At 50.9% G+C, this 18,878-nt stretch overlaps 7 protein-coding genes across 7 annotated transcripts; 2 read left to right on the forward strand and 5 right to left on the reverse strand.

The window, feature by feature from the left end:
- Nucleotides 1-331: 331 nt before the first annotated feature.
- K489DRAFT_412632 (uncharacterized protein) lies at nucleotides 332-5,269 on the forward strand (the record flags this gene model as incomplete). Its single annotated transcript, XM_033607954.1, has 1 exon — nucleotides 332-5,269. One exon carries the CDS (start codon nucleotides 332-334, stop codon nucleotides 5,267-5,269), a length of 4,938 nt encoding a protein of 1,645 aa, XP_033456995.1.
- An 804-nt stretch (nucleotides 5,270-6,073) lies between these two features.
- K489DRAFT_383513 (uncharacterized protein) lies at nucleotides 6,074-7,192 on the forward strand. The gene is made up of 2 exons (XM_033605621.1): nucleotides 6,074-6,406; nucleotides 6,663-7,192. Exons 1-2 carry the CDS (start codon nucleotides 6,295-6,297, stop codon nucleotides 7,163-7,165), a joined length of 615 nt encoding a protein of 204 aa, XP_033456996.1. The 5' UTR covers nucleotides 6,074-6,294; the 3' UTR covers nucleotides 7,166-7,192.
- On the reverse strand, nucleotides 7,028-8,884 carry K489DRAFT_62868 (uncharacterized protein). Its single transcript, XM_033608775.1, has 2 exons — nucleotides 7,422-8,884; nucleotides 7,028-7,358 (listed from the first exon to the last, which is right to left on the reverse strand). The coding sequence occupies exon 1, from the start codon at nucleotides 8,784-8,786 to the stop codon at nucleotides 7,473-7,475; it is 1,314 nt and encodes a 437-aa protein (XP_033456997.1). The 5' UTR covers nucleotides 8,787-8,884; the 3' UTR covers nucleotides 7,028-7,358; nucleotides 7,422-7,472.
- Nucleotides 8,885-10,285, reverse strand: K489DRAFT_62867 (uncharacterized protein). Its single transcript, XM_033608774.1, has 3 exons — nucleotides 10,072-10,285; nucleotides 9,170-10,013; nucleotides 8,885-9,006 (listed from the first exon to the last, which is right to left on the reverse strand). The coding sequence occupies exons 1-3, from the start codon at nucleotides 10,186-10,188 to the stop codon at nucleotides 8,984-8,986; spliced, it is 984 nt and encodes a 327-aa protein (XP_033456998.1). The 5' UTR covers nucleotides 10,189-10,285; the 3' UTR covers nucleotides 8,885-8,983.
- Nucleotides 10,286-11,573: 1,288 nt separating this feature from the next.
- K489DRAFT_362583 (Orotidine 5'-phosphate decarboxylase) lies at nucleotides 11,574-13,380 on the reverse strand (the record flags this gene model as incomplete). Its single annotated transcript, XM_033602662.1, has 3 exons — nucleotides 12,665-13,380; nucleotides 12,213-12,568; nucleotides 11,574-12,089 (listed from the first exon to the last, which is right to left on the reverse strand). Exons 1-3 carry the CDS (start codon nucleotides 12,996-12,998, stop codon nucleotides 11,574-11,576), a joined length of 1,206 nt encoding a protein of 401 aa, XP_033456999.1. The 5' UTR covers nucleotides 12,999-13,380.
- A 2,648-nt stretch (nucleotides 13,381-16,028) lies between these two features.
- Nucleotides 16,029-16,739, reverse strand: K489DRAFT_304582 (uncharacterized protein; the record flags this gene model as incomplete). Its single annotated transcript, XM_033600516.1, has 1 exon — nucleotides 16,029-16,739. A coding segment is annotated over one exon (711 nt), but the record flags the coding sequence as incomplete, so codon positions are not given.
- A 628-nt stretch (nucleotides 16,740-17,367) lies between these two features.
- K489DRAFT_383519 (uncharacterized protein) lies at nucleotides 17,368-18,866 on the reverse strand. Its single transcript, XM_033605622.1, has one exon. It carries the CDS (start codon nucleotides 18,753-18,755, stop codon nucleotides 17,445-17,447), a length of 1,311 nt encoding a protein of 436 aa, XP_033457001.1. The 5' UTR covers nucleotides 18,756-18,866; the 3' UTR covers nucleotides 17,368-17,444.
- Nucleotides 18,867-18,878: the final 12 nt, after the last annotated feature.

Below are 18,878 nucleotides of genomic sequence, written 5' to 3' on the forward strand. Positions count from 1 at the left end.
CCCAGGCGGCTTTCTGGTTTGAATTCTTATTGATCATGCTAAATTTGTTATTGAACGAACATGGCAAAGTATGACATGTGGGCCGTTTCGGCGACTTGCTTCCGCTTGGTCTGTGCAGACAGTGGCGGACGACATTGAATTTCGATGGAACGACAGCCCAAGGGATGAGTTTATTCGCTTTGTCACTTTCGCACATGAGTTCGTCTCCTTCATCGTTTTTTCTTGCTTTGGAATCGCGAGTAGGGCGATCCAGCGTCTACGATGATCATTCGGTCTTTGATTCGACGGGATGTGGGTTGATAGAAGATAAGAGGAAAGCAAGTCTCCGAACATGTCGATGGCCCATGTTGCACCGCGGCCAGTTTTGAGTTATGGCTTCGGGGCTGTAAGGTCGCCATTGTCGAATGGCAATGTCATTCGCCACACTAAGGCAACTTTTTCAGAGACCTGCGCAACTCAGAGAGCAGCTTTGCGAGAGAAAAAAGCACTATTTGCAGCTCTCAGCAGACTGGACGACACGGGGGCTCACCTCAACCGGAATGCTCGGGCACAATCCCTCATAGCGGCTTGCATGAACGCCCCTCACATCCGACCTCTCATAGATTCAATCGGTGAGGCAACTGCCAGAGAACTGGCCCGTCACTGGATCAGGTGCAATCGGGCGCTACGAAAAGCAAAACCTCCACCGCTGCCAGAGTGTAGCATTTCTAGCGACACTTCGAGCGAACTATGTATCGGGAAAGATGTGACAACGAACGAGTTGATGGAAGCCAATCCAGCCTTGATCGAGCCCGCGAACGATGATTCAATAGAAGTCAACTCGGTCTTTACTGAGTCAGCGAACGACAATGTGATGAAGAAAGGGCCTTCAGAAGTTACATCGCTTCCAACAGATGCTAATGTGGCGTCAAAAGCGTCGTCCTCGAACAGGAAAGCTAAAGTGGAGCTCACACCGCTACAGAGGTTTTTAACCTCTGATTCTACTGATCTCGTACTGAAGTCCAGCGCTCGCATCACCATGAGAGACTCACCGTCTCTACCCGAACAAGATGCTCGAACATCACGTTTCTCTTCAAGGTCAGCGTCTCGAGAAAAAGCTCTTTTGGAGTCTCTCCCCTCGTACAACTGTCGAGCAGTGCAGATTCGCTTGCTTCGTCGACTTCAAGAAACTTTGGAGCTCTCCTTCTACAAATATGCACAGAAGCACGTCCCGGACATTTTGAAATCTAAGGGTTGGACGTGTCCTGAGGCCGTTGAGCTCCATCAATGGGCTCATCATTTTATCGGCCGGCCCGACCTGTTTGCTGAACAACATCGCGAGCGTTGGACGGTTTCAGGTTGGGCGACGATGTTTCAAGATATGACACGACTCCGACATGCGGCCGTGCATCGATCTCAAATGTCCATGGACGAACTACACGCACATGCGTCCGGAGCGGAATCAGTCTTCGAGCTTCTGGGTGATCAGGCTGCAAGACACGACGCATACGTGATCACAAGCGAAATTGCAGCAGCCTCCTCCCGAATTCAGTCAAAGAAGGAGCTGTATGCAAAAGATCTGAGGACATTGGAGAACGAGTTTGACCAAAAGGCTGATGAACTTGGTCAGCTCGAGAGAGCAATGGAGGAAGATTTTCAACGCAAGAGGGCAGAGCTTGATCGGCTTGAGAAAGTAGCACATGATGATTACCAACAGAGGAAGAAAACCCTCCATCAGCTCGAGGAAGCAGCATGCGAAGCTATCATGGCACGGAGCAAGGCCTACGAGGACTCAGTAGCTACTGTGCTGGAAAATAATATTGCAAAGATCCCAGCAAAACTATCCACGGCATCAGATTCATTGGTAGGGCAAGAGCTGAACGCGGCTGATTCTCACCATGCTGGGTTGTTGTCTGCAGACGGATCTACAAACCAGACACCGGAAGCCACAGCTCCGAGCGCAGGTCACGACTCTTTTGTAAAAGGCTCTTCGTCAAATGAAAATTCCAATGGAAGCACTGTGGACCACTTGGTATTAGGACAGCAGGATAGAGAGGCCGAAGCCCGACGACTTCTCCGGAATCTTCTTGAGAATTACGACCATTACCGCGATGCCAGCAATGCTCCCACCACATCACCCGCCTCCATTACATCAAATATTATGTCAGAGGCATCATCATCATCATCATCATCTACTGACCTTTCTACTGCCATAAACGAAGCGTTGGAAAAACTTAATGCGCCAAGCCGAGGAGTATTATCAAGAAAGTCCGAGGACGCCCCTCGAACAAACTTCGAAATCTCCGTCGGGACTGGTCTTGCGAGAGGCGTTCATTCTTTACGAAATGAAGATGCTGATCCGGAAAACCAGTCGGTGGCGCCAGCTGAAGTCATGACGGCATCAAGACACAAGAGGGCTCGGGGCAGACGATCTCTTCGACAGCAACGCCCGCATCAGCAGAAGCAAAATGAAGAGACTGCTGAGGGCGTCAATTCCAATGGTGCTGTGGCCATTGTTCCTCCTACTGTACCTCTACCAAGCGATGCCACCGCCGATCGATCCAAAGTCCTGATGTCGCAAGCTACTGAATTAGACGACGAGCCTGTGGCTACTGGACGCATCGGGCGGCTGGATGTTTCCCTACCAGTCCGCTCTATGGTGCATGGGAGTGAAATTTCGTCAAGCGCAGAATCGGTTCAAAGACCATTGGAATTACCAATGCAGACTGCAACTTCAACCGGAGTTCAAACGCCTGTTTACTCGGATATAACCGGCTCCGCTAAAACGACTGGGCGGGCACTTGCACAAACGCCGGGTGAGCACCAAGACCGATGGAGTGAACATAAGAGCTGGAGTGATTCAGCACCCCCTGCGCTCCAAACTCTTCTCGGTGGTGTGTCCACGAAAGACATGCTTGCTACGGTTGACGTCCAAGGACTCTCGGCTGTGGAATTGAAGCAGATATCCCGAGATTATTCGATCTCTTCGCCGCAGACTCCGCCAACGTCGTCACCGAAAAAGTCGACTTCGGCGAAAACCCGAAGGCACCTTGAGCTGGAGATGGTGAAGTTGGTAGCAGAAGATGGTCGAAGATGTGGGGGGTCGATAATGCACATGATTGGGATAAGTCTCAAGACCGGATCACCCACCAACGTTGTCTCTACCAGGTCCAAGCGAATAAGGGAATTGGCTGGACTCGCGATGATCGGCAAAGATAATTTGCTGGGTGCTTCGTGGGACAATGTCTGTCAGGCGGTGATCAAACAGGAGCACATCAAGAAACGTGGATACAGTAACTTTGAGATCAAAGCGGCAGAAGTTCTAGTCAACGAGCCAAGCCATCGACGAGCTCTTCAGCAGTATGAGATAGAATCAGCCTTGGCGCGAGTTACGCAATGGCGAGCTCTTGTGCGAGCTGGATTCGACGAGTGGCTCAACAAGCTTGGTTGCACAGATCCCACCATCCTGTCTGTGGTACAAGGCTCAGGCATATTCGAAGACTCTCAAGTCGAAGCCAAATGCCCTCTACATGCGAATGTTGCCGATCGTGTTCGAGATCTCGCATTCCGTGTGCGAATGCCCTGGATGTTCACCCTCAGTCTACCAGCTCATCGCACTCTCAATCTTGTGCCCTCTGTGATTAGTCATAGTCGCCAGGGGTCGAGACGCCACGTGATCCGAGAATTTGTCAACAAGCTGAAAGAAAAGGGACTGTCTTTTGCATTGAAGTTCCCGTTAAGCCGTTACGGCCACGAATTTTGGCCTCTCAATTTAATCAAAATGATAAGGGGCCGACGTAAGGGCGAAGCTGAGTTTCCGGAGGATGAGCAGGTTACTGCGTTCATCGAGGCTTACCTAGAACGCGACCGATTACAGGGGATCTTTAAGAGCATCGCGTGGTCACTGCGACGCAACTTTCCGATGGTGGACTTGCCATTCGGCATTCAAGACGGGTGCAATCTAGACCTCGGTGGAAAAGCCGACGTAAGTCAGCTCCATGACTCTGTGAAAGAGTTTCCCCCACCGTCTACGCCAGCCACAACTTCGATCTCTGTAACATCCTCGGCACTCATGGAATTCTCAACGTCTTGGCTGCAGAATCGACAGTCAACCGCTGGAGAGGGCGATTTGGAGGGCCAAGAAGGGGAAAGCAACATGACTGCTGGCACACAAAATGTCCAGCCGGCTCAACCAGCGTTTGCTGAAGAGGCCCCATCACCTGTTCTGCTTTCAGCTCCTGAACTTACTTCTCCTGCCATTGGGCTTGGAGACGACACGATTGTAAGCCTGGAGAGCTTCGATGAGCACCAGTGGGCTAAAACAGAGATTGAACTTAAGAAAACAGCTCTGCATCTGCGGCAGGAAAACAACTTAGTTGGTTTCACGGGCAATTGGCTAACCACCAATGTCGGACAATCGAGGGCTGAGAGCCAGGAATCTTACAATGCGACCGTCCTAGAGTTCTATCGCGAACATGCCATTGTCAGGGGCGCACCACGTTCGTGGCTCAAGAAAGCTGACGCCCTAACATTCCAGAAATATCTAGCTTGTGCCATGAGCTTGTTGAAGCGCATTGAGATTCAATTCCATCATCGCCGGAAGCAAAAACAGTTCAAAAAAGAGATGAAAGCTTTAGTACCAGCTCGTTTGGACATTGCTCAAGGGGATGCAAAGCCCACTACGCACTCTATGCCATACTCGACTACCAGGTACGAAATTGGTTTACCCAGCTTCCGGTTCTTGCAGTCTGAGCGGCACCAAGAGCAGTCGGTACCGGATCCAAAGGCGTTACACATCATGCCTCTCAAGCTTCATCGGGAGAACTCGCTGACGCTCGACGATAACCAAACCGTAACGAGAAACAATAGTTCCTCTGTAGACGAAGTCACAACTGATTCTGCAATAATTTCTGGAGACCCCGTCGGCATTTCTGACGTCGAAGCTCACTCGCTTACACCTAGCAATGTTCAAACCGTGACGGGCGACGAGTGTTCTTTTAACAACGAAGTCGCAGCCGTTTCTTCAACACATTCGGGAAACTACGTCGACAACTCCGAAATCAAAACTAAATCGCCAACGCCTGACGATGCTCAAACCATGACGAGCGATGAGACTTCTACTACAGAGGAAGTTGGAGGCGTTGCTGCAACAGATTTGGGAGATCACGTCGACAATTCTAGCATCGAAGCTACTTCCGAGCTTGCTGGAGTGAACCAGATACTTCCGAAGACCGACACGATGAGTAACACAACACATCTACTAAATACCCAATCGACAACTGTAGTTTAGTAACTACTTCCAAGATTTCCGGAGTTGAACAAGTGGCGCCCGAGACAGACGCGATTAGCAGCATTGCTGCCACGGACCACGTCGACGACTCTGGCAATAAAGCTACTTCCAAGCTCTCCGGGGTAGAACAGGTGCCTTCCGTGACAGACGTGACGAGCAACACAACCACTAGAGAAGCATAAAGTATCAATATTTCCATCGTCCTTCACAGTTCGACGCGCATTGGCGCGACGGAAAGGCAGCTCCAGGACGCCGTCTTCATCGCCGGTAGACGAAATTCCAATTACCGTCAGAGCAATACATGTACTGTGTGAGGCAAAATGCCTCCCTTCCATGTGTAGTTCTGTGTGCCAACGTTGTATTATAGACCAGACGATCAGCCGATCGCGAATTCCCATAGATTTTTGTACACGCTTCGGAAGAGGAACTTCCTGATTTCCTTTCGACATTCGAGTTTAAGATTGTGAAATACAAAGGCTCGAATACGGCAAGCGAATCGATGGCTCGGTGCTGACCTTGTGTCGAAACGACACTTCGGGCCGAAGTGTTTGCCATTCAATACTCAAATGAACTCCGATCCTCCAATTGACCAGCGCTTGATCGCATGTGTCATCCAATTTTGTCTTCGAAATCGTTTTTCTTTTCTCTACACGTGTGTAGATTTTATTATGTGTCAACCTGAAACGTGACGAAACACCGTACGTATAAGTTCGGCTTGAGCGACTGAGCCTGGGGTACGCGGCACCAAATTCTTTCAGCAGACGAGATGTCACACGGAAACTTGTCGTCTACATACTCCATTCTGTCCTTACTCTATGCCAGCCATTGCGAGGCCCAGTGGTCGTCTCCAAAGCAGCATATGTATTCAGATATGAAAAAATATGAAGAAAGTCGAGATCTTTTCTTCGAAGGGATTCATAATGTGTCTACGGAATTCATTTTACGTTGAAAGGACGAAAATTTAACAGAAGAACCTGGCATAATCAAGCGGCAAGCGAGTCGAATTGTACTGGTGCTTCAGCAGAATGTCTCATTTGAAGACCTCGACTTTTCCTGGGACGTACGAAATTCTCTTCGATGCGCTTGACTACGAACAAGCCATTAGCATTGGTGAACTTCACCAAGGCTCGGTTCGAGGTACGCAGTCCAGTAATGCTTGTTCAAGACCAGAAATGTGTATGCACACGTGTGGCGGGCTCGCTTCCGTTCAAGAATGCGCAGATGAAATTTGAGAAGCAAAAAGGGAAAGAGACGATCGGAGATGGCAAACAAGCAGTTTGCTCTCCTTCCAGAGCGTTCCGTGAAGAAACGCACCACGGCGACCGCAGCAGCTATATTATGGAAACAAACGATTACTCTAAATCAATGATTGACTGACCATCGACATCTCCAGCCTCCAACATCCCAAGTCCCATCCCAGAGAGATTATCCTTCCCATCAACTCTCTGGCCCAGCCGTATTCTTCTCACCACCAACTCCGCCACATCTCTCCTTCCCTCCAAATCACCCTCCTCCTCATCAAACGAAACATTGCAGGAAAAACTCCCGAACAGCAAACCCGGTCTCCTACGACATCCAATCATAGCCAGACCGTCGTCGATCATCATCACAACCCCCAGATCATCGTCAGAAAAGTGCGAGAAACAGAAACGGGAGCGGAAACGGGTGAGATTTCTCGATGTCGAGACTGGTCTTGAAATCGCCTGCTGTCGCAGTGAATTAGAGACAAACGAGAAAATCCCCAGCGGGTTTTTCTTGCCGGACAGGGTTCTTCTGCGCGAGATTGAAGAGGATGAGGTGAGGATTTGGATTTTCTTGGTTTGCCTGGTGGCTATGGTTTGCTTTGGGTTGGTTGTTTTTGTTGGGGCGGCAGGACAGGGGAGAAGGGCATCATGAACGATTTATGACGAGTGTGGTTAAATGAATACGATAATGAAATGTTTTGACTTTTTCAATGACGGGCACGAGGTGGCAGTGAGATTTTCAACTCCAGAAGGAGCAGAAGAATATCAGTGGGACGCGTGCCCGTCTATAATGATAAGCATGAAGACGGATCGTGATGAAGAAGAAAAGGAAGAGTTTGTAGTACCTATAAAACAACCCGACGTCAACGAAAATCTGACCGGGATCACAAGATGATAGAAAATAATACATTTTGCCTTTCCTGCTCCACCACTCGCCAAAGCTCCCAGGGCCGTGCGGCCTACTTCTCAGCCGCTTGCCTGGCAAGATAAGCCTCCTTTCTCATAGCCTGCCTCGCAACCTTACTGGGTTTGGAATTTTTTGCCGCGTTACGGGCCATTCGCCTCGCGGCTCTAGTAGCTTCGAAAGCCTCCGCGTCGCGAGCCTTCTGCTCCTTGATCTTCTGCTCCTGCAGCCTGCGCACCGCCGTCTCCTCCAGCCTCTTCTCCTTTCCAATCGCTCTGGCCTCTAGCAACGCAGCATGGGCCTTTTGCCTCGCAGCAGTCTGCAGCTCCCGCGCCGCCTGCATCCTAACCCTCTGCTTCTCCGCGGCGGCCTGCCTCATAGCCTTCAGCTGGAGCGCGGCCTCTCGCTTCACAGCACGGGCAGGGGCATCGTCTCGCTCAGCAAGATAAGCCTCCTCCCTTGCAGCGCGCCTCGCAGCACGAGCAGCTTCGAAAGCCTCCGGATCGCGCGCCTTTTCCTCTTCAGCCTTTTGCCTCACAAGGTCAGCCTCCTGCTTGCGTGCCGCACGCTCTTCATCTCCCAGCTGGCGCGTCGCCTCTTCCTCGGCCATTGATTGGCGCAACGCCTCTCTCTCAGCTTCTCTCTTCGCAGCCCGAGCAGACGCAGCAGCTCGTAATGCCAGCACAGTCTGCGGCAAGTCCCTGAAAGCGTTGAGGTTTGTGATGCGCGGCGTCGACATGACAAGTTTGACGCTCGGCTCGTTACTCGTATCGACATCGGGCAGAGTCTTGTCGATAAGTTTTTTCTGAAGACGAGCGAGTTTCTCCTTACGGGCGATGGCGGCTTGGTAAGAGTTGGTCGGTTGGTCGGCGGAGGCGTTGGGGGTGGATGGTTGGTCGGTCGAGGAGAAAGGCTCCCAAGTGTCTTTGCGGGGCGCGTGGGTGGCGTTCCAGGCGCGTTGGCGGGCGCGGAGGGCCTCGAGGGCATCGGTGTCGTCAGTTTGGAGCCAGGGAGCGGTTTGGCTGCTGTCTTTAGGATGGGCGAAGTTGACGGGAGTGGTCTCGGTGGGGACACCGCGGGTGCGGCGCCATTGGCTTGCTTTGAAGGTGGCCATATCGTGGGCGGGGCCGTCGGCGAGGGGATGGCCGTCGCGGTAAATTTGGCGAGAATCGAGAGTATCGGTCACCGATGCATGAGTAGGCGCGGGGGGAGTATGCCGGAGAATGCCCATTGGTACATGTTTCACATCTTTTGGCCATTCCGCAGCAAATTGGGCGTCGTAGATATCGGCCCATTGGATGGTAATGCCGGAAGTGTCGTATTTCCGCAGGCCTGGTACGATGTCATCTCCGATATATTCCGTGGGCATGCGCGGTAGAAGAGCTTCGAGAGTTTCGATATTGCTCTCTCGAAGTTCTGCGTCTGACGGCACAGGGAAGATCTTCTCACTGGGAGGATAGAGTGGATGATCCGAGTCTAGACCAAGGAGGTGAGCTCGCGTGTCCACTGTGTTGCTGATCTCACTCTGGCGTGTCAAGATCTCCTTCGTCTCCTTTGTTGATGAGGCTACCGCATTCTCAGCGTTTCGACTTTCGGCATCCATTTCGCCTTCCCGCGCGGCGGCCGCCAATCTCGCTTCTCTGATTTCTGCAGCATATTCTTCTGCAAGCTTTGTCTGGTCTAGAAGCTTTTGCGTTGGTAGTTGCGTGAGCAGGATATTGAATTTCTCCATCTTCAGCCGGAGTTCAATGCTGGAAGCGTCCGATTTTGCATCATTCTCGTTCGTTGATTTCTCCTTGTCCGTCTCATCACTACGTGAGTCAAGTCGTGCTTCTGCGATCTTGATCTGACCGGCCAGATCTTCGACTTGCTTCTGCAGATTTTCTCGCGCTCGTACGAGCTCTTCGACAGCGTACTTTGACCTGGCTTGCTTGGCGTGAATCTCATCCATGGCTGCTCTAAGCTCAGGGGAAATTTTTGTGGATATGCCGGCCGCTTCAGGCTTCATCGAATCCTCCAATCCATCCTGCGAAATGGGCTCATCCGCGCCCAATTCGCTGATCTCGGGTGATACCGAACTCTTCAATTGGAGATATTCTTCATTCGAATCTCGGATCGTCTCTTCGAAGTCGTTTGACAACCGAACCAACAACGCAACTTCTTCCCTCTTCTGTCTGGCTTCCTCCAATGCCAGATCACTTGCCTCCTGGTCTGAGATTTGGAGAAGCCCGGCCGCGAGATCCGCGACAGAGTTGGCCTTTTGGTCCATTACCATTTGTGCCCGCAATTTTTTCTTCTTGTGTTTGATCACGTCGTAGACGGATTCCTTCTTGGATCCTCCTCGGCGTTTCAACTTGTCCTTCATCTGTTTAATCTCTTCCTCGTCGAACGGCTTTGTTATCGACTCCGGCATCTCCCAGCATAGCTCGTGAAGCATCCGGTAGTCGCGAAGTTTGGTGATCAGCTCCTGGTTTATCCGGGATGTTGTCGGCGTTCCCGGGATGGATACGGTCCATAGTGGTCGCCATTCGTCTTTTCGTAATGAAGGGGGTGTGTTGTTGGCTCCAGCGTCCGGTAATTGCTTCAAATCTTGGGGCTGAAAACAGTCAATAAAGGCGTCTCCTTACATGCGAAGCCGACGTGTGTGAACATACCCGAAGCGTCCGTGAGAATGAGTAGAGGACTTGATTTGTGCGATTCTTGACAAAGGCGTAAATGTGTCGGCCAACCACATCCTCCCGCTTAGGCCGCTTCAATAGTAAGTTCCTCATCGGAGAGACACGCGACCTATCAGTCGCAGCATATCAGATCTCCAAGCGGATGAGCGATGATGGTGCTGGTGAGCGCAAGATAATTTATTCGCATTGATGATCTCGCCTGGCATTGATCGTGTGCAGCTATGCACGGGCCACACACCTCCGCGGAGGTCATGAAAGAACATATCACGAAGGGGATTATCCCTCCCACGGGTGACACATCGCCCGCGACTAACTATTGAGATAAAATAGCATTGATATTGACAAACAGTAGATTCTCTGTAGCTATACCTCGTAACATAACGATAAATGTAGATCTGCGTGATAGGCAGCAGAAGGAGCAACACGTCGATGTCGCTCGCTAATTCCGAGGCGAATTCTAACAAACAGCACCAAGAACTCTATTCACGACATAGATACTATTGATCTTCATCGTGGAGAGGTTTGCAAGCTGTTTAAAAATATTCTCCAGAGCGATACTTATCACCTCTCAATCAATATCATACGGTAATGATTGTTTCATAGTCGCTTTCTCTCGCGTTTTAGCAGCGTGAAGCATGAAATTCTCAATGACCCGTACTGTAGAACCAGGACCCACTGCTTTCTAAAAGATATTCACTCCCATTCAGATGCAATTTTTGCTTCTATACGATTGATTGCTTGACTTCTTCTGCGCGCGAGCTTCGAACTTATGCCGTAAGCCGAGAACTTCCGTCGGGTGTAGTCCGAACCATATTCTGGTCAAACGCCAGGTTCGCAACATAGTTTGGGATGAGCTCTTAGCTGGACTCTGTTGATCTTGAAGGTGGAGCAAGAAGCATGTCTGCCTCTGAATGCTTAGTGATTTACGGATGTGGGCAGTCCCAAGGGATTCCAAACTTCCAGTAACCGCAGCAGCTGCACGATCGCTTCAGGCTTCCTTCAAAGCATTTTACGAGACGACCGACTTCATCCAGCTCGGTCTCTGGCGTGGTTCAACGGTATGTTGTGGTTAACTTGCAACGTTGGTAATTGGACGTGGTCGGTTGTCACATGAGATGTGCTCTTGACCTGCATGATATGATTCTCTTCTCGGTTATCGAGCAATTTGGCATGTCAGAAGTGGGTTCTTGATGCATCGTTGTAGCGCGAAGCCGCTCCTGTAGGTAACGCGAGTGTGCTCTTCGATTCTCGTGTAACGTTCGTTGAGCGACGTCGCATCTCCTTCGGTGGTCTTGATTTCATCATGGTCAACAGCCCTTCATCGTGACTAGCGATAGCTCAAAGCTCGTTGCTGCGAATCGATCATTTTCCCGACTGGAAACAACGGCTGTTGACATCCCGTCGGAGGCTGTCTCCTTCCAAACACACTGCCTTGTTGAAGACTTTTGTCGAATTTTCAAAATCAGCCCTCCGCCTCATCATTTTTGCACCCCATTCGGTCCTGCTTGACCGGAAGCTTCAGCTCGCCGACCTCTCACACGAGCCAGATAGGCCTCCCACCCTTGTTTCTGGTACTCCCTCGCTGCCTTGGTTCTATCCGGAGCAGCCAAAATCCCACGACCGACGATGATGACATCTGTTCCCTTTTCTCCCACCACCACAGATGGAGTATTGTATTGCTGACCCATGCCATCGCCGCCGGCAGATAATTGCACACCAGGTGTCATGGTGATGAATATATCGTCGGGTTGTTCGTTGAGACATTGCTGTGCGATGAACCCCATAACGAAGCCCCGATGAAGGCGAGCTTGCTCGAGGCAAGCTTTGGTGTATGGTGCTGTGAAGAAATTGTTCGCTGATGACATTTGAGCAAGGAGAAGGAGGGAGCGCAGGTAGGGCGGTGGGCCTAAGTGGTCAAGCATGGCTTGCCGGTCGGCCGGATCTGAAGTATGATCGTCGAGGGGAGCATTGGTGTTGTTGTTGACCGTGGCATTCTGGTAGAATGAGTCGGCACTGTGATCGTTGTTGCTGTACGGGGAAAGATTGCCATTGTCGTGATACTTCGCGAGGTCGTGTGACACCGATGGGCGATGGTGGGCAGCAGGAGGACTAAGGACCTCGGATTTCATGCTGATTGTGGTGCTGACCGAGACAACAGACTGCTTGCGCGCATAGCGGGCATCGTAGGTGTTCTGGTATTCATCTCCATAAATGTCCTCTTCCGATTTCTCACCAGGGTCATCCCGATCTAAAGCTTCGAGGTCAATCGGCTCGTCCAGAGAGTCGGTCACTGACGGTGCAGGGGAAGCACTGATATCCGTGTGCACCGAACTGTTGAAAGCCACTATCGCTTGATTTGCTGCTTGCTCCAGGGCGTCGATGATAGCAGGACCAGGGAAAATGTGCGCATTGACGATCGGTGCCCAGCGCACAATGGTCAATGGACCTCCGACGTATTGCTGCTGTACAGTATCTGTAAAGAAAACCAATAAGTTTCAAATCCCGACAATATCCTCACTTTCCCACAGCTCTTAATCTCCTGAGTGAATTGCATTGGAAGATGACCTACTGCCGATGTCGCCAAATTTCCTGTCTTCGAACACCAAGAATTTCCTTCGCCGTGCGACCTCGTTCAATCCTCTGATCGTCCGGTCACCGAAATCACGTACGATGTCGGCGTGTGTTTTGAGAATGCAAATGTGATCGCCGACCTCTTCTGCCACACGGAGCAATTCGGCGCTGGTGGTAACGTCTGCGGAGACACAGAGATTCGTTTGCTTGAAGTGCATCAAACGAAGTAGGTAAGCCGCGAGCGGGGAGATGTCGGGGTGGTATGACCGCTCGCAGTATGATTGTCCGAGAGTTGCATGGCTGATTGACGGCAAGTCAGAATTGGCGGCCATGGTGTTGACGGTGAGGTGTTGACGAGCCTCGGCCGAAGAGAAGAAGATAAGCAAGTGATACCAGGATGAGGACTGTACAATTCACGAGGATGTCCCAGAGAGGAGTCAAATCTGTAAGAGTGGTACTTTGGGTTTTGTGAAGGATGGAGAAGTGCAGTTCAAGGTCTCGTCGTAAGAACTTTGCAGGGAAAACAGTAGAGGAGGCAATGAAACAACGAATGTTTTGATCATGAATCCATAGCGGAGCATTGATCCGGTGAGCGAGAATTACGAGGCTCTACGAGGATCACGGGACGCCAATTTCCCGCCGGTTTGAAGGAAATTAATGTGCATGAGCGAGAGGTTGTGGTGGTGCGCATGGAATGTTACTTTTTGTGATCTGTATCTGCAACAAGATGATCTTAGGTGGGTTACGGCAGGACGCTGGATCATCATCATCAAGAAATACTGTATTAATTTTTACCGATAGCGAAATGTCCCCCGCCCTGCTTGTCCCCGCTATTGAAAACGGGTGAGCAGCAGCGGGCATTGGCGTAAAACTTTCCCGCCAAATTCCGCCTGACTCAGGATGAGAGGTATGTGAGATAGATTATTTGTCGTTCTATCAATCTCATGAGGACGAGATCTTGTCGCAAAGACAGGAAAGGTGCATGTTAGACGACGTGTGCAGGAGAAACGGCGTCATCTAGTGACGATAGTGCTTACGACGACCGATATGCACGTAGACCCCATCCGCCAGGATTGAAGAGTACTTTGAAAAATTGATCAGATTCTCTCTCTCTCCGAAATTCGCACATCCAGCAGCCAATGTGTACTATCATGGTGTTTGCAATGATCTCCTCAACGGATGAGTAAATCCCGGGCGTCATCAGGTTCTGCATGCGCGTCTCTCCTTCGGTGTATCCGCTCGTCTACAAATTACACGACATGACACGTACGGTACCTACTCTCCTCTCAAGTCCACCTGGGTCTGGGTAAGTTCCAACCGGAAATATATCCGAATTGGGACAGGAGGGGTTCTCACTGGGCCGTCACGTTCTGCAACTTCTGCCGCATTGCATACTACTCAGGTATCACATCGAAGGTAACATACGTGTCTGGAGCTGTGGGAATCCTCCCTCCCGCATAATGTCAAATTACTCGCAAGGTTCAGAAGGATTGAATGTCTGACAAGTAAGCTTGTCTTTGTAGGACGTCCCACTCTCAGGAATTGGCGTTGCAGATCAGACGTAAGAGACGACCAGGGCTGGTACCGTACCTGTCGCCTTTCCGAGCCTGCAGGTGGATTGCATATTGCATACTGTAAGATTACAATCGTGGATACGAATTCTGTGCGAAGGTGGATCGCTCTCACTTCACGGATCTTGGCGACGTCGATTGATAAGACATTGTGCTACGATTGACATCTTCAAGTCTGCCCATTGGGTATCACTACGGCTTTGCGTTGTCAGTGGGGAATCTTGGCTGAGATCTTGCCCCTCATGTCCGCGCGGTGCTTGGAGGCGTCATTATCATCTTTAGCAATGGTCCAGAGGAGTCGAGAGCGAACGCCGTTGACTTTTGAAGACGTCCGCGGATCGTGCTACTACTTAAGTTTGAGGTAAAATGGCTCTGCGTCGGAGCTGTCCGACAATCTGGTGACAAATCTTGTGAAGACAAAACGCCCTCTCGTCATGCCAGGTTAAGCTTCAGATGTACATCGAACAGATCGTCCAGCGAGCGTCCCCGGCTTGACGGTGCGCAAAGCGAGATCCCGAACACATACCTAGGTATGCAAGGACTAAAGTATGTATCGATTGAATATGCTTTACCATGGCAAACAAGACCCACGACGTCCTGCTGCCAGCAAGCAATTCGGCCTCTGGATCCGATCAAACTTTTCTCAGAAAACCTTGTCTTGTAGAGAGCTTGCTGCTTGCACTCACACGGGTGACAGGCAGTGTCTGTACTTTTCTACAGCTTTGAGGCGCAATCTATTGACTCTCTGAATGTATATTGTACTGTACATTGAGCAACGCATTCTCATCGATCTACAGCAAAAACCCTACTTCGAGGCAAAGCTCTGTCGGATAAACGGGAGGAGCATACTGGCAATCCGAACCGACCCTCCCATCTCGCTTCCTCGGCAGGATATCTTTGGCCTGTGCTTGGGCTGGTCGTCACGGTGGTCGAGAAACCCTCGAGATGGCTACACAAAGTCTTAGGGTTCTGTCGGCTTCTGTACAACAGTTTTACAGCAAGAAGAGGAATGTACTGCATCTTCGTTGGCTGATGTAGTGGATTGGTAGGCTGGTGAGAAGAAAATGATTGGTATTTAGTGATGTGTCCGTATGTTGCGAGATACCCGCATGTTTAGGTAGTGAAGAGATCTGAGAAGTACTATAGGGGTGTCCGAACAAGCAACGATGCGCAACCTGTGGATGACAACCTCACTTCTGGTTCGCCATTTATCGCTCTCACTCTCGTGGGGTTGTAAGACTACGACTACGAAGAGAGCCAAAGATTACGACACTGCAAGGTGTTGGAAATACTGAAAGATGATTATTTAGCATAATATCTATGCAGAAGAACCCACAAAGAGGGCAACGGAACGAACGAAGGCAATTCGACGCTTGAAGTCAAGTCCACGTATTTGCCTCCCAAGAAACCACCGCGATCAATCACCTGCCTGTTCGTAACAACATAACTTTTGGATTGCGATACCTCGAGATAGAAGATACTCTTGTTGGCAAGGACCTTCATTTGAGTCCCGAACCAGGGACATGGAGACCGAAGTCCTGTTCGGCAGCGATGTTAGAAGGGCGCGGCGTTGATGGCTGCACATGCAACACCGACGTGCTGCGATGCGGACGATCACATTCGCGATGTGAGCAGGGCGCACGTGCACCCACAAATGCTCGTCCAATGATCGCGTGTGCGGGATCGTGGCCAGATAGTGCCCAAGAGGCTCAAAAGGGGAAACACCCAAAGGGATGAATAAGATCAAACTCAAATTTGTCACTTCATTCAGCGAGAAGTCCCAATTCTCTGTCGATCTAGTCGACGATTGACAGCCCCGAGGACAACCTTCAGGATGGCATCGCCAGTCAGACCAGAGCCATGGAGGTCCTTGAATGACACGGTATCGACGATATCGCGCATATGCGGATCGCCGCTGAGATCCTTCAGATCGTCATCCAGACGGCGAAGGTGCTCACACGCACCGGCATCGTTGCCGACCTGGAAGAACTGAACACCAATCTGCCACAAGGGCGCTTCGAGCTGATCGAGCTTCTTGGCGGCCAAGATCAACGGCGCGGAGTCGTCGTCAGTAGGCACGCCGTCCGTGATGACAATGATGTTGATGGGTTTGGTCTGCTCCTTCTTGGCTTTATAGGAATCGAGGTAAGGCTTGAGGATTTTGTTCAGACATTGACCCGTCGGCGTGGAGCCCATGGGGGACATGCTGGAGAATATCTCGCGCACGGTCGACACGGAGGTTACGTTGTGGTGGAAGGGGGATCGGTTGCCATTTAGGAAGTAGATGTCGATGCCGTTGGAATCGTAGGCTGTGCAGATGGGCGTGATGGCTTCGACGGCGTCGCGGGCTTCGTCCCAGTAGGTTCGATGCCGTGAGCCGGCGACGGGCGTGCCCATGGAGTAGCTGTCGTCGATGACGAAGACGGTGTCGAAGGTGGAGAGGAAGGCATAGGGGTCGTCTTTGAGAGTCGCGTTGTTCTTGGGTGGAGGAGCTGGGGAATACGCCGGAGGCTTCTCGTTGAAGACATCACCTGGTAGTGCCTTATCGAAGTTTGTGTTGACGGAGTTGCGGTCCGGCGATGTTCTACGACCGCCGAACTTGTCTTTCAAGCCTCCAAATAGCTTCGACATTGTAACGGAGACGTTATGTAGCGCTCGTTTTTGATAATCAGAAGCGAAGATGCGCTTGTCAGTGACCTGAACATCTCAATATCGACCAGAACCTACATCCTCTTATAACCATCGCCGTGTTTGCTCTGCCTCACCAGTATTGTTTGTGAACACAAAGGTCAACGGCCCAGTACTCTGGTACGCGCTACACAGCCTCATCGTTGGGCTACACAGCCTACGATGAGGCATTCAAAAAGCAAATTTTATGACACGAGCGCTTGTTCAGGCATGCGACACAGGATCAATATGTATACTTCAAGTCATTGGTACAATAGTGAAAGGACATTGCAGTCAGCGGTAATGAAAATCCGCTGGCGGCTGCAATACTCCGAGCTTGAGATGGCGGCCTCACATGCCTTGCATGCCTGACGCCGCCCGCAACTGCGACATTGCGGCGCCGGCAAAGCAAATAACAACTGATCGGCTGGCAGCGGGATGGCGCAGCAATATTGAAAAGTCAAAGTGTAGATCTTCATGCTATCTATCCATTATGGCGCCCTTCTACATCCGCAATGAAACCTGATCAAAAGTGACACCTCATAGACTTAGTTTTGCTGGAAGATGAACTACCGAAACATCATCCGACCAGTCCCTCTCCACAGCGGTGAAGAATCTACGGACGCGAGCATATTTTTCTATCCGCGGAATGCTCACCGGCAACTGCAAGTCTTTCTTTGTGCATCGCAGAGGCCGCTTTGCGTCAAGCCACGCATCCTCGAAACGGCTCGTCCTCCAATCTTCCCCGTGAATTCCAACGAACGAACAGAGCAGGACGAGCGCGTCGAGGATTGGTAGTATCCGTGTACGAATTCCACAGTGATTGTGATGCTTGTCGATTTGGTACTCCGAGACTTGTCGGAATGTATGTACAAGATCGAGCAAAGTGCCCTCATAAGTATGCGTAGGCGCTTCGTCAGTGGGAATAATTGTGCCATGTATTTGGATCGTTCCGATGCGCGTGAAGTACCGAATGAGCTCGCCGAGTTGGAATGTGTCGCATTGTGGAGAAGAATCGTAGCCGAGCTTGCACTGCCTCTCGCGTGAAGTATACAAGGTCAAGTAGAACATCTGCAGTGACTGGAAAGTTTCCAAAATGCACTCTCGGCGGAATGCGAGTTCCTCTTCCAGCCGCATAGGTAGATCCCACCACAGTGCGCTCGTCTCAGCAGCGACTCCTCCCACCCAACCATTGCCAATCATCCGCGTCGAGTATCTCTCTAGCCACTGCGCATCGTCCAAGAACACAGCGATGAGCATCCTCTGTCGCGTCTTCTCCTCGGTCAACCCCAATTCCGCACGAGATGTTGTCTTCCTATCAATTGCCCTCAGGATCTTTCTCTGCTGCACACAGTTCCTCAAAGCGCCTACTGCGTCGAATCGATCAGCGACAATGGTCAGATTGGCGAGATTGGCGACAGGTGGCGGCGGCTCCTGGGGCAAATTGATTCCATGCAACATATTGAAAAAGTCGTTGCAGAGTGCTGCGATAGATTTCACTTCAGAAAGGCGACCAAGATCTTCGATATGTACCACTGGCAGCTCCTCGCTTGGTGCTGCCGCAATGTCTCCATACTTCTCCCGAAGTTTGGCATGTGTGCTCGTAATTTTAGAGCCTTCGTCGAAGCGTTCCGAAAGCAGGTTGTTGAAATATGCCGACTTGGCTTTGAGTATAGCTGTATTGGCTCCCACGGTATGTGATAGATCCGCGTGCGATATCTCAAGACTCAGATCAACCTGTATTTCGACCTTCGGTTCCTCTATGACTGGGACTATGATCTCCACGGCTGGACTGGGACCATTGGAAGGTTTCTTCGTGCCAACCCGTTGGCTCTTCTTCGGAGTGACCATTTCTAGTACTATTCGTTTTGTATTCCAAGCCTTCGAAAAGGCACCCAGCACACACTCTCACGGGTAGGGCCAGAACATGTTGTTCACAACGGCCGCGGCGTAAGGATGACAAAATAAAAAGAT

The sequence above is a fragment of the Dissoconium aciculare genome (genome assembly GCF_010015565.1).
Source record: "Dissoconium aciculare CBS 342.82 unplaced genomic scaffold K489scaffold_12, whole genome shotgun sequence".
Taxonomy (NCBI): Eukaryota; Fungi; Ascomycota; class Dothideomycetes; order Mycosphaerellales; family Dissoconiaceae; genus Dissoconium; species Dissoconium aciculare.

Bases quoted from the DNA above. Each gene is read 5' to 3' on its own strand.
- K489DRAFT_62867 (XM_033608774.1), bottom strand. From the start codon at position 10,188: ATGAGGAACTTACTATTGAAGCGGCCTAAGCGGGAGGATGTGGTTGGC. The intron at 10,014-10,071 runs GTATGTTCACAC...GACTGTTTTCAG, and splicing joins CATTCTCACGGACGCTTCGG to CCCCAAGATTTGAAGCAATT. The intron at 9,007-9,169 runs GCATTGAACTCC...GGATGCCGAAAG, and splicing joins TGCAAAATCGGACGCTTCCA to TCGAAACGCTGAGAATGCGG.
- K489DRAFT_383513 (XM_033605621.1), top strand. From the start codon at position 6,295: ATGTCTCATTTGAAGACCTCGACTTTTCCTGGGACGTACGAAATTCTC. The intron at 6,407-6,662 runs GTACGCAGTCCA...CGACATCTCCAG, and splicing joins TCACCAAGGCTCGGTTCGAG to CCTCCAACATCCCAAGTCCC.
- K489DRAFT_383519 (XM_033605622.1), bottom strand. From the start codon at position 18,755: ATGGTCACTCCGAAGAAGAGCCAACGGGTTGGCACGAAGAAACCTTCC.
- K489DRAFT_62868 (XM_033608775.1), bottom strand. From the start codon at position 8,786: ATGCCCACGGAATATATCGGAGATGACATCGTACCAGGCCTGCGGAAA.